This window comes from Rhipicephalus microplus, chromosome 6, assembly GCF_043290135.1.
Source record: "Rhipicephalus microplus isolate Deutch F79 chromosome 6, USDA_Rmic, whole genome shotgun sequence".
Taxonomy (NCBI): domain Eukaryota; kingdom Metazoa; phylum Arthropoda; class Arachnida; order Ixodida; family Ixodidae; genus Rhipicephalus; species Rhipicephalus microplus.
This window is the reverse complement of record NC_134705.1, coordinates 97,537,019-97,550,841: the sequence shown is the minus strand read 5'-3', so window position 1 is coordinate 97,550,841 and position 13,823 is coordinate 97,537,019. Positions and strand designations below refer to the sequence as shown.

Here is a 13,823-nt window from a genome sequence, read left to right as displayed (position 1 = left end):
CTCTATCTAAGATCTGGCGGGTGGTACGAAGTTTGCAGACAACTCCCCAACAACATCAACCATTTCAAGCTGTTGCTCTACATCAGGGACGGACAGAAGTTGAGATAGCCAGTGATTACTGTAGCCTCATCGTTGACACCACTGATGATCTTGCCATTAATGAGCTTCTTACTGCAATTGCGCCTCCATCGTCTGACGAGCGCCTTGATGTACGTTTTACAATACATGAGCTTGACGCTGCGATTTCTGCCTCCCGCCGATCATCGGCACCAGGACCTGACGGAATCACGTATGCTGCACTCAACCATCTTGATACAGAAGCACGACGTATCCTGTTATCTCATTAAAACACCTCATGGGAGTCAGGAGAAGTCCCAGCTAACTGGAAATGCAGTCGCATTATTGCATTGCTCAAGCCGGGGAAGTGTCCTTATGCACTTTCCTCCTACAGACCAATCGCGTTAGCCAGCTGCGTCGGAAAAGTGATGGAAAGAATGGTACGGGCACGATTAGAGTGGCTTCTAGAGAGCAACAACTCCTTTTCTGCATTTATGAACGGCTTCAGAAGAGGCCGATCTGCCATTGATGGTGTGGTCGACTTAATCACCAGCGTTGAAGAGGAAAGAAGCCGACGCAGACTAGTGGCGGCGATCTTCTTAGACATTAAGGGTGCCTACGATAATGTGCTGCATTATGCGATCCTTGACGCACTGGAAGATTTCGACATCGGTGGACGACTGTACGCTTGGATTTGTAGCTACCTTAGGGACCGCACCATTTACATGACGACAAGTAACGGAGACACCGATCGATATAAGGTTCACCGTGGTGTTCCCCAAGGAGGAGTTCTCAGCCCGATCCTGTTCAATGTCACAATGATCGGCCTAGCAGCAGAACTTCCCAGCACGGTGAAGATCAGTGTATACGCTGGTGACATATGCATATGGGCATCCGGAACTACTCGTCCACAATTGCGAGCTCGACTACAGCGTGCAGTGACGATCACATACAAATATCTACGACGTCAGGGGCTCACTCTTTCAATCGACAAATGCGCAGTGCTTGCGTTCACGCGCAAGCATATGTCGCACTACCCGATATTTATTAATGGGACAGCGATACCTGCTGTAACGCACCACAAGTTTCTTGGGGTTGTCGTACACAGAGATCTATCGTGGACGAGGCATGTCGCCGTACTTAAATCTAAATTGAAGAGCTTTGCTCTCATTCTTCGCCACGTAGCAGGAGCAAGATGGGGCCCATCAGAATCATCGCTACTTCAATTATACAATGCTCTATTTGTGGGATACATTCGATACAGCATGCCGGTGCTTTCCAATATGAGACCTAGTTGTGTGAAGACACTCGAGAGTGTTCAAGCTCAATGCTTACGAAGATGCTTGGGGCTACCACGCTGCACTTCAACAAATGGGACAATCGCAGAGGCTCGGGCTTGTCCCATCAGTGTATACATGCTCTGCGAGCCACTTAGAGTTCACCTACGATTACTGAGCAGACACAGACAGCACCCACTGTCAGTACTACCCGCCACTCACCCAGATTGCAGTTTCTCAAAAGTAATATTGCGGCATGAAAATATTATACCATCAAGGTTTTCTCCGCCAAATGCCCCTGCAGTGCCACCATGGGTTCTGCCTAAACCACCTATCTCTTTTACGATACCTGGAATTACGAAGAAGTCGCTCATTTCTTCTGTTGGCCTCAGACAACTGACCCTATATCACATTTATACAACGTACAGTGATTCTCTGCACGTGTACACTGACGGCTCCACCACGCTAAACACCTCCGCCGCTGCCTTTGTCATCCCAGACATGGATATCGCTCGACGATTCAAAGTGGACCATAAAACCACATCAACTGCCGCAGAGCTTGTCGCTATCCGAGAGGCAATAAGGTTTATTTCCGGAGAGCGACCTCGAGCCTGGACGATTTTCTGTGATGCCAAACCCGCTTTGCAAACCATTAATTGCATCATGAAGCAAGGTCCATATTACAGCTTGGCAATAGAAATCACAGAACTTATTCAGGTTGCTTCAACAAATGGCCATCTTATAACTTTCCAGTGGATTCCCGCGGCGTGATGGGAAACGAAGAGGCAGACGCTCAAGCTAAAAATGCCTTAAGCAGTGCCCCTGAAGTACGCATTGCGTTTTCACGAGCTGACACGAACGCCCTGCTTCGCTGCGTGATGCGCAGCTACACACTTCAGCACTGGACCAAACCGGAACGGCGACACCAGCGACTTCCAAATGGGACCCGGAAATGAGGTTCCGCATGCCTCCTAAATTGAAACGGCAACTCACAAGTATGATCCACCGCATTCGTCTTTGTGTAGCGTACACTAGACGTTACGCACACATCATCGGTCGCAGTGACACCGGTCCTAATTGTGAACACTGTGATGTGCCAGAAACACTTGAGCACATAATTTGTGTCTGCCCAGCATACGCACGTGAACGACAAACACTGATTTCTTCTACTGAACAATATCGCAGTAGGTCATTAACTGATGAGACCATGTTGGGCCCTTGGCCAGACACCATTAGTGCAACTGCGGTCACAAGAGCAGTTATTACCTTTTTAGAAACAACTGGACTATGTGCGCGGCTCTAAAATGTGTCTCAGCTAGAAAGAACACCACATACTCACCTCTCTATCTCACCATCGTCATCCATTAATCTTTCTTTTCCCCTTTCCCTTCCCCCAGTGTAGAGTAGCAGGCTAGAGCAAACTATCGCTCAGGCCGACCTCTCTGCCTTTCTGTAAATAAACATACTTCCTTCCTTCCTAGGAAACTATGTGCAATACCCATCGAAAAATCTACATCCCTTCGTACATTACTGCTCCATCACATTTGTACATCCACAATGACGTCCCGCAGCTGGTTCCCATCTTCTACGCTGTCTACTCCTCTCTTTTTGTGGCCTTCAACTTCGGCTGGGAAGTGACTGTGCTGTACCTGGGCCAACACGCCGCATTCTACGCCGCAGCGGCACTGCGCATCCCACTACTCTGTTACGTGGTCGCCCTCGTCATCCACTGCCAGAAGTTTGTTCTCCCTTTTGAGCCCTTCGAGGTGAGTCAATGAACAATCACGGTGCGTAGTCAGCTCGTTACTTCACTTTTACAGCAGAGCTATCGTGCTCGTCGATTGCCTGATTCACGATGCAGATAAGTAACTATTCTTATCTTGCCAGCGCAGCCATGTCAAACCAAGTTAAGCGTAGCTGTGCCTTTATAAGCTAAGTTAATTACAGTCAAGTTTCATTGAGCCTACTTTTGAGTCAAGAAACCTAATTAGCTCAATAGACAAGGATATTATAGTACTCATGTCTGCCTAATTAGTTCTAATTAGGCTGGACTGAGATGATGCTGAGCTCGGGTAGATGAGCCAATATAAGTCTATTAAGACATAAATATTTATGCATGTAAGCTTATCGAGGCCAATATTTCTATACGCAGGTTGAGCCAATTAGGCTATATACTCTAATTATTCCAATTAAGCTATAGTTGACCCTAGACAGACTGGCTTACTTATAGAGGAGATTTCTCCTCACACACGCGCTTTTCCGCCTCTTCGTTCCTACATCTTAAGGGTGGAAACAAGTTCACAAAACCCATCGCATCTCAACTGCCTCAACAAAGAGGAAATTGATTAGGCGTAGTAAAAAGAAGTGCGTATATCACACGCCGAATTTGTGAATCTCGATAACAAGAGTCTACTCGTGTAGGGAAGGCCGCATATGCTTACCTCAGACATTCTCGTTATCAATCGTTGTGTAGATGCAGCTGTAAGGACTCAACAAAAAATAATCACTGAGTTCCGTTGCTACGCAGATCCTTATGTTCCACAGTAGTGGAACGCAGAATTTGGACGTATACTGATTGGAACAAAATATTTGTATTATTAGTTAGGTATGGTTTGCACAGACAATATAGAAATAATGCGAAATGAAACGAGCTTTCGTGTGATTTTAGTTTTCAGCCCTTAGTTAGGCGACCACGTGAGTTGCGGCTACATGTACGTGCTCTCGAGATGAGACCGAGCCAGACCAGCCAATTTAGGCTGAACAGCAAGACTTCCTAGAATGCCTACGGAAGGTGCAGTGGCAGAGTGCCCAGTACGACATAATTTTTCTTTTGCGAGGTGTTGAGGTACCTACAATATATCCGTAAGGCAACACGCACACCAGCGCAGTCGGGCATCTTGTTGTTAGTGTTGTTCAAGATGACCATAGATTCTGCCTCTCTGATTTGCATTTAGTAGCCCTTTAATATAGGAACTTTTTGCGCAATCTACTTGCTATGCCACCTCGTGCTACTCTACGCTTCTGTCATGAAATATTGCATGCTTTAACGAGACTCCTCACAATACACGGCGTACACATAGTGTTTTAAAGCCATTTTAGGCATAGGCGTGGCTATGTGGTATAAAACTTGCTTGCCCGCACATGCTGTGGATTCGCTTTTCATTGGAGCCGAAGATTTTTTCTGTTATTTCAATATTTCTATCTGTCTTGAATTCTCGCTCACAGACGGCGCTGATTTATTGGTACAACCAACATTGAACACGCAAATTTTTGTAGTAGAGCTTTGACTTTCTTTTTTTTTCGCAGTGCACAGCTCGAGTTTAGTAATTATCGAGTACAGGGATAATTGGTGTCAGAAAGACATGGTTAAAAAGACTGTAAAGTGTTCAGGATGTGGAGTGGGTTTTAAAGTGGACCCAAGCGTAGAAGCGGATGGAGAAGAGGCTGACGCGAAGTGTAGGCAATGTGAGGTCGAGGAAAAAATAGAGAAAATGATGGTTGCCCAAAGTGAACTGCTGGTGAGAATCGATGCGCTCGAGACTGCGTTGGTGACAGAGCAAGAGAAAACGAAGGCAATGGGAGAAAGACTGAAGTCCACCGAGGAAGCGCTAGCGAAGCTGAACAAAGAAGCGGCCTACGGAGAGAACAGTAGAGAACCAGCAACCAGAACGGTGGAGAAGGAAGAGCAAGCAAGTTTGGAAAAAACAGGTTTAGCCGGTTCAACTGTCGCAAGGCCCAGCTTCAGCGAGGTAGTGGTGAGGCTGGGAGGGGACAAAGCAGCCGGCGTCACTAGTGCAAGTAGCCCCAAGGTGCAGGACGCTCCAGCTGAAAAGTCACAGCATGTAATAATAGCCGGGGACTCGAATTTAAATCGATGCCCAGAAGCCATAAAAGAGAGGGTAAGAGGTGACAAGAGGGTTGCAGTAGGGGCGTTCCCAGGACGCAAGCTTGAAGCAGTCATGAGGCAAGCGAGCGCAAAACTCAAAACTACAGCTGATAGACGAAACCTCGTGATAATTTCAGGCGGTTTAAACGACGTCCTAAATGAAGATACACCAGGGCTAGCAGCCACACTGGCGAAAGGCGTCGATGACATGCGCGCCACTTCTCCTAAGGTACAGATAGTGATATGCACGATACCGGAGGTACCAGTACGTGATAGCACCCTGCAAAGAGTGGTTGTCAGCGCAAACCAAGAGATATGGCGGATGAGTCGAGAGAAAGGCTTTGTGTGGTGTAAATAAACAAAGGGGTGCATAGGTGGGGTGGTTTTCAACGAGACAGAATTCACTTCGATGGGCGGCTAGGTCATGAGGTGGGTTGGCGACTTGCAGGACGCGCAGTAGCTTTTTGGGGGGGCAAGCGAGCCCTTCGGGGTGCAGGATAGCTAGTAACGAGGAAAACAACCAGGGAGACTCTTCGACAGGTGTTATGGACAGATACGATTCCAAAGTGGCACCAATGTCTAAGATAGGTAGAGTCCGGGGCATAAATAGACGTAGCCACGAGCGCCGAGCCCATTCAGATATAGGGTATATTAACATGCAGGGTGGTAGGAACAGGCTGAAGTGGGAAGAGATAGAAGAACAGCTAAGGGAAGAGAGGGCGATGGTATACGGTTTTGTAGAAACAAATTTCAGGGACATGGAACAACCTCCGAACAATCCGGACTACGCGTGGAAATATTGTAATAGAACAGAAGGCAGCAAAAAGGGGGGTGGTATTGGGGCATTCATTCATAAAAGTACAGACTGGCAAAGGGTCAAGCAGGAGTGCAAGGAACATTAATGGCTAAAAGGGAAAGTGACAGGTTTAATGACACTCCTTGGTTTGGAGTACTTGTGGACGGGAGCAAAGGCCAGAGAGGAAAACCAGGCAATGGTAGAGTGTATATCAAAGGACATTCAGGAGTTAGGAAGAGAGTGGAGAGATAATTATACTAGGAGACATGAATGCGCACATAGAAGATAAAGATGGGTATACCGACCCGACAGGCAAAATGATCATGGATATGTGTGAAAGGCTTGATTTGATCAGTTGCGACAGTACCGAGAAGTGTGAAGGGCAAATAACATGGGAGGTAGGAAGGCTGCAGTCGACGATAGATTATGCACTGATGTCACATAGGATGTATGATAAGCTCAGGGGAATGCACATAGAAAAGGTGGCTCCAGAAGTCTGGGTAGTGATCACAAACGTATCAAGCTAAGTTTTGGAAGAGCAGTGAAAGTGGGAAGGAGACAAGATGAGCAACTACAGGAAAATTTTTATTCAGAAAGGCAAATTGAAATAGCCACTAAACAAATCGAGAAAGTAATCACGGAGGATAATAAGACATTGTGGACATACACGAATCTAATTAGACTCTTTGAGCTAGAGCTTGCTAAGACGCGTAACAAGTCACCCCGGAAAAGAAGACACAAACCCAAAAGTTGGTGGGATGAGGAAGTTAACAGAGCCATAGCAAAACGTCAGGAAGCCTCTAGAGAACAAAGTCATGCTAAGCAGCGGGGTGAACCGACAGATCATGTTGACAGAAAATGGGAAACCTTTCTAAGCTGTAGAAGGGCTGCATCCCTTCTGATCAATGAAAAGATTAGAAGAAAGGGAGCTAAGTGGCTGGCAGAGGTACATAAAAAAGATAGAAAGGCAGCTGTGAAATTTTGGAACCATCTAAACTCCCTAAGAAATGAGACGAGCCTAGAGCAGAGTTTCATAACTACAGCCCACGGTGCCAGGCTAGAAGGGGACGAAGCTATTGAATATATAAGAACAGGGTGACAGAAAATTTTCAACAAAGAAGTACTTTATGCACCACAATAAAGAACGACGAATCAAGTGGTGCAATCGCTCCATTTTCACAACGAGTTTGGGAAAGGGCTGAGAAAAGGGTTTTTAGTAGTACATCAACAGGCCCAGATGGCATTCCAATTAGGCTGATAAAGACATTAGGTCCAAAGACTAAGCAGGCTTTGAGAGAGGCAGTGAGCAAAATAATAATCAATGGTGAAGTTCCCGATGGATGGAAACTTAGCAGGATGAGCATGATCTATAAAGGAAAGGGGGACAAAGCTGACATAAACAACTACCGTCCTATAACAGTGACATCAGTGGTCTACAGGCTGGCGATGCAGATTTTAAAGGAAAAACTGCAAGCATGGATAGAAGATGAGGGGGTGCTGGGGGAACTGCAGAATGGGTTTCGGAAACACAGGAGCTTGGAAGACAATCTGTTCTCACTGACGCAGTGCATCGAAATAGCAGAAAAGGAACAAAGGCCCCTGTGGCTAGCATTCTTGGATATCAAGGGAGCGTACGATAGCGTGGTTCAAGAGGAATTGTGGGGAATACTGGACACACTAGGCGTGGAACTTGTAGTCACTAATATTTTAAAGGGTATCTATAAAGGTAACAAGGTAGTTATAAAGTGGGAAAAACAGGTATCCAAGCCTGCAGAGGTAAAACGGGGGCTTAGGCAGGGGTGCCCCCTGTCACCCTCATTATTCATGATGTACCTACAAGATTAGAGGATTAGAGGGAAGTGGGCTGAGCTTCAACCTCTCTCTAGTGAAACAAGGAAAACTTATTGATCAGGCACTACCAGCATTAATGTTCGCAGATGATATAGTGCTAATGGCCAACAACAAGGAAGATTTGCAGAGATTGATGGACATCGGCGGTAATGAGGGAGATAGGTTAGATCTTAGATTCAGTAAGGAAAAATCAGCTGTCATGATTTTCAATGACAACGAAGGTAGTGAGCTTAGGATACAGGAGGTCGCGCTAGAGATAACAGATAAATACAAATATCTGGGTGTATGGATAAGCAATGGGACCGAGTACCTGAGGGAACACGGAATATACGTGATGACTAAAGGTAACAGGAATGCAGCAGTGATGAAAAATAGGGCACTGTGGAATTACAATAGGTATGTTGTTGTGAGAGGTATATGGAAAGGGATCATGGCTCCTGGTTTGACGTTCCACAATTCGGTCTTGTGCATGAGATCAGAAGCTCAAGTGAGATTAGAAATTAAGCAACGTGGAATAGGTAGGCTTGCTTTAGGAGCTCACGGGAATACACCAAATCAGAGAGTACAATGTGATATGGAATGCACATGATTTGAGAGCAGGGAAGCTAGCAGCGAGATAAAATTTGAGAGGCGATTGAGAGAAATGAAGGAGGAGCGTTGGGCTAGGAGGGTTTTCAGCTACTTGTACATGAAGAATGTCGATACAAAATGGAGGAAGCGAACCAGGAAGTTGACTGGTAAATACTTAGAAAACAGCAGGTGGCCAAACCAAAAAGAACATTCGGTTAAGAAGAAAGTGAAGGAAACGGAGACTGACATGTGAAAAATGGGCATGATTTCGAAGTCCGCACTAGAGATGTATCGAACTTTTAAGCAGGAAATTGCCAAGGAAAGGATCTATGATAATACTCGGGGTAGTTCTCTACTGTTTGAGGCCAGGACGAGAGTACTGCGAACCAAGACATATCGGGCCAAATACGAAGGGCTAGACACAGGATGCAGTGCGTGTGGAGAGGAAGAAGAAACTGCCGAACACTTGATAATGTTCTGTAAAGGGCTTCACCCTATAGTTCAGGATGATGGCGCAGAGTTTTTCAAAGCACTGGGGTTTAGGGACCGGGAGGGCAAAATAGGCTTTAAGCAAGTAGACTTAACTAGAAGGAGGTTATCTGATTGGTGGCTAAAGTCAAGGCACGAGTGAAAATTAAACTCTTCACTGCAAAGTACGAATCCTCAAACTCACTTTTTAGGGAAAAAAATAAACATAGTTTTGGGTTCATTAAGTATTACGGCTTGGTGGCGCTAGCCACCGCCCGATCTAAAAGGTACAGCCATATCCATCCATCCAACCAAGGACGACGATACCGACACCGAAATGTATGCGAAACGTAACGCTATTATTATATTACCAGTCTCAAAGCGTACTCCAAAGTGAAATTTCAAGTGGAATAGCGTTCACATAGACGTCAAGATTTAAAATACGCATTTAAGGGCACGTATAGTATTTGGCACCAAGAAAAAATAAGCATTTAAAGGCACTAACAAACACTTTAAAAGTCCTCTCAAACCTCGAATTCATGCTCATATAATAAACTGGAGGGACAAGAATACAAGAAACAAACCAGTCATTTGCCTAAATTTTGATATCTTGTAAGACCTTAGTAAGTCGGAACGTCAGCAGAATTCAAATTTTTTTACTCATACTGATGCGCCACCTTTTTTGTTATGTAAACTACATCGCTGATTTTGTTACTTGATGCGGCCATTTTTTTTAGCTGAGCAAAATATTGCCAAATTCGTTACATTCTTATCGCACCTGTTTCCATTTAAATTGCCTTGCTCTCCAGTACATGTTCCCCAGGTACGGCCTGATGCCATACAGGGCAGCCTTCGTCGCCTTCCACTGGAACCTCATGCGCGGACTCAGCTTCAGCCTCGACTTTGTCCGAGCGGAGCGGCAAAACCAATGGGGGCACAGCAGACGTCGGTGGCCGCCGTACTGGCAGTCACTAGCTTACTTTGTTTACCTACCCACGGTGTACCTGGGTCCACCCCAGAACTACGATGACTACGTGGCCCAGGTATATAAGAAAATTTACACAATTTTTTCTTGTTAACATAACATTCCCTTAGACCATCGTACGCTGCTGAAGGGTCCTAAGTTTGTCACTTTGAAATAATTCAATTCATGAAGCCATGACAACGTAAGTTCTTCATCAAAGAATCGGAAAAACACCACATGATGATTTTTCAAAAGCATAAGTGGCTTATTATAAATAAGCAAATATGCATTCTGACGAACAGCGGACAAAATAAGGTCCACTCACCCACAACAGCATTTTAGCGCATCGTTATTCAAATAAACAGCTTGCATAGAAGCATCTGCCTTCTAAACCTAGAAGGCATGAATGAAATGTTGTGTTTGCTTGGTTTCGCAAAGTTATAGACATGGTATTTAAATAAAGTTCCACTCGGACACGTAGTGCCATAGCGTCGAGGCTACAAGTGAGCGCAAATGCGACATTTTTCCGCAGCAGATCACCTGGCATGACGTCAGGCCTGCCACACTTACTCTCCGTGGCTGAAGGTCATTGCGACGCGAAGAATTGCCGTGGAATACAGCGCAGTATACCTTGTATTACAAAAAATTTTCGGGGATCGAATTGGTTTTCTCCAGTGAAATCATAGCATCAGTTGTAATTTGGGTGCGAATTAACAGGTGGAGTGAAGCGGATTGTTCTTGAAATACACTATCAATTTGTGGTGACGCATTAAATTAGGCGATCTGCTGATATTAGAGTAGTCAAGGAAGGAAAATAGGAGGAGAAGAACGGCAGGGAGGTTAACCAGCCTATAGGTAGACGGTTTGCTACAATGCACATGGGAGGGGGATGGGGGAGATGAAAGATAGAGAGCAGAGAGGGAAGAGAGATAAACACAGCACATTCGGCAGCAAAGTTAACACTTAGCGTACGAGCCACATACAGAAGAAGGGTAGCTTCGGCTTTGGGCTAGAAACATTTTTTTGGGGGGGGGGGGGGGTGCTTTGGCACGAACGTTCCGTTTAGTCGACGCGCACATTGCGCACTCCGTAGAGTTTGCTGCAACATTAACTATAGCAAACTGTAACACTTTTATCATTCACTTAAGTTGGAAATGATACATTTGCCTGTGATTTGTACTTGCAGCTTGGAACTCACTCGTGTTTTTGCTTGTTGTTCGTTTTAGCTTTTGTTTTGGATTAGAAAAAAAGTTTTTTGTAAGCCTTGGGAGACGGGAACATATTTGAGATGATGAGCCTTGAAAATTTGAGGTGCTGAAATGAGACCACTCAACTTTATCTTGCTGCAAAACGACTCCACAACAAAGAAACCACATAGAGTAAAAAGAGCGAAGTTCAGGTCAATTTATGTACCATCATTTTCATCTGCTAAGAAACAAGAATTGGAATTCATAATATTTATGCTAGTGTCATCAGCTTCAACGCCTATAAGCAGAAGCGCCACATATACCTTTGTGTACGTTGCATATCAATTACCTAGGCCGCATTACAGCGAGAAACACGTGTAAATGCTCTTTGGAAAGTGTTGGATTCACTGACGCCTGTCGAGGCTGTCTTACGATAATTTTTACTCAGGTCGCGACAGGGCTAGAATCGGCTTTAAAAAGCGCCACATGTGAAAAAAAAAGGGAATGTTTTTTTCTCGGTAGCTAAAAGATGCAGTGCCAATCAATAGGTGATCGATCCTTCTTTTTATGTTCTGCAATCCCGCAAAAGTATTCCATCCCCTATAACTCGTGAGCAGAAAACATCAAAAGACAAATGAATAACACTGTTTTACTCGAATAAAACGCACCACCTTAGAAGATCTAAAGCACGTGTCTTCGATGTGCGAACTCCAATTTCTGTCTCCACGCCGGCGCTTTGTAAACTCATATAAGACCACAAAAAATACGGCAAAGGACGATGATGGAACCACTGAGAGACAGTTAATAGAGTGGAACATAGTGTGTTAGCTTGCCATCTACTATGTTGAATTGAATTGAAGCAAACCTATTAAGCAAAATATGATCAAACAAAAACAGGCTCCAAACATCTGTATCATAGGAAGAATACTAGTTTGGATATATGCAACTTCAACGTATACCTGTGTACAGGCAGGAGATAGAGAGACACAATCATTCAACAAGAGCACATACTAAAAAACTCTGACCCATATAGAAGGATGGTCACAGCGCTTTTTCGGCTCCGTTTTTATCATCGTCATTCAAAAGAACTGTCGTCGAAATTTTGCCAACGCTTGGGAATTGACACCGCTTTCCCAGGCGCTATGTAACCATGAGCTACCCGACTACTTTAACAACCAGCATATATTGAGATTTTAAGTGATGACTAACGTTCGTTTATAATTTATTTATTTTATTTGCATTGTTCTTAATTTTTCGGTCACATGTAAGATGATGATTTTTCGCTCACAACCAACGACGGCGACACCGATGCCAACACCGATGGTGACAACAACGCCGATGCCAAAATTTCTGTGAAATAAGCTGTTTAAAGCTATTGCACTAAAATTTGCCATGGTCCCACCAGGCTCTTTGCCTGGTGTGTCACACATCCGATACGCCACTGGTGCAGAGTAGCAAACAGGGTGTTCGTCCTCTTTCTAACATCTCTGTTTTCCACATTACATTTATCCCTTCTTCTCTCTCTGTCTCACGTGCTTTTCTGACCGTTTGTATGGAATTATTCTTTCCAAAAAGAGTACGCACATACGTTCGTACAGCTGAACAAGACAAGACCGACGTGCACGCCAAGGATTGTTGCTGGCGCCATTGCAAGGCTACTTCGTTCGGCGGCTCACTTCTTCCTTATGGAAATCATGATCCACTTCTTCTACAGGTAAAGTATCAAGGGTTGCAATTCTGCGTTAGTTGGCCTCAGCGTAGTACACAAGACAGTTTTACTGTGTAGGATTTCAAAATGCTATGCTGTACATTCAGAATGCCATGCAAGGCGACTTCGTTCGGGAGTACACTTCTTTATATATGGGAATTATGGGCCACTTCTTCTACAGGTAAAGTATCATGGGTCGCAATGCTGCGTTCGTTCCCCTCAACCTAGCACACAAGACAGTTTGATTGTGTAGCATATTCAACTTGCTATAAATAGAGACACATTTTGTCAAGATTTCAGTATTTTATGAGTCCTTCGCAACATCACGGGACTGTCGAAAAACACATTCTATGAACAGCAAACACTCTTACAAACACTTCAGCCAAATGTTTTGTAATGCGTTCGCATGGAGTTCATAAGCTGCCACTTTCTCAAGTTCAGTCTTGTCATAATCAGCCCCGTCTTCACTGAAATCGGAGGAGGACGTCAGCCGTATGTTGCAAAACAGCAGAGTATAGTGCCATTGGTTGCTAGCTGCCGTAAATGAGGAACGGTGTTTGAACCAGGATGCACTTCTACACAAATAGTTTCATGGCGTGCCGGTGTCGTGCTGTATTTATGGCAGCTAAAATTACACAGTGGCAACACAAGCGCACACGAGAACAACATGGAGAGCCAAGCCATTTCGTGACGCGCGCTGACGTAGCTTTCCACCCCTGCGTCAGCACTCCCTGTGCAGCTTCTACCACGCTCACCGAGACGAGAAAATAGAGAAAATTTTTGAAGTATATGTGCGACGAATTTCGAAAAAGCCGCTCATACTTCGAAAATTTAAAAATTTTCTGCGGCAATATATCCGTGAGGCAAGAAACTGCAATAATGAGGTGATTCGATGATTACTTGAGATGTACTTCATGACCCCCTGGTGCTAGTAGATAGCTCGAAACATACTACGACTGAACTGTCACGACTTGTCATTCCAGAACGGCATTAATTATTCTCTTGGAAAAATAAATCATTCTCTTCAAAACTTTGATGTAACTATCTGAGGTCGAGTTT

At 44.8% G+C, this 13,823-nt stretch overlaps 1 protein-coding gene and 1 pseudogene across 6 annotated transcripts in view; both read left to right on the top strand.

Annotated features, from left to right (window-relative positions):
- LOC119167453 (protein-cysteine N-palmitoyltransferase Rasp) overlaps positions 1–13,823 on the top strand; it is a 37,503-nt gene that overhangs the window by 13,879 nt on the left and 9,801 nt on the right. For 4 of the 6 annotated variants that reach the window (XM_075866254.1, XM_075866253.1, XM_075866256.1 and 1 more), the window contains 3 exons: positions 2,816–3,100; positions 9,715–9,948; positions 12,655–12,770. In XM_075866254.1, the coding sequence (XP_075722369.1) occupies positions 2,816–3,100; positions 9,715–9,948; positions 12,655–12,770 (635 nt within the window). The remainder of the gene's footprint in view (positions 1–2,815; positions 3,101–9,714; positions 9,949–12,654; positions 12,771–13,823) is intronic. The other 2 variants (XM_037418924.2, XM_037418927.2) reach the window with 2 other exon arrangements.
- On the top strand, positions 8,067–9,698 carry LOC142765383 (uncharacterized; annotated as a pseudogene).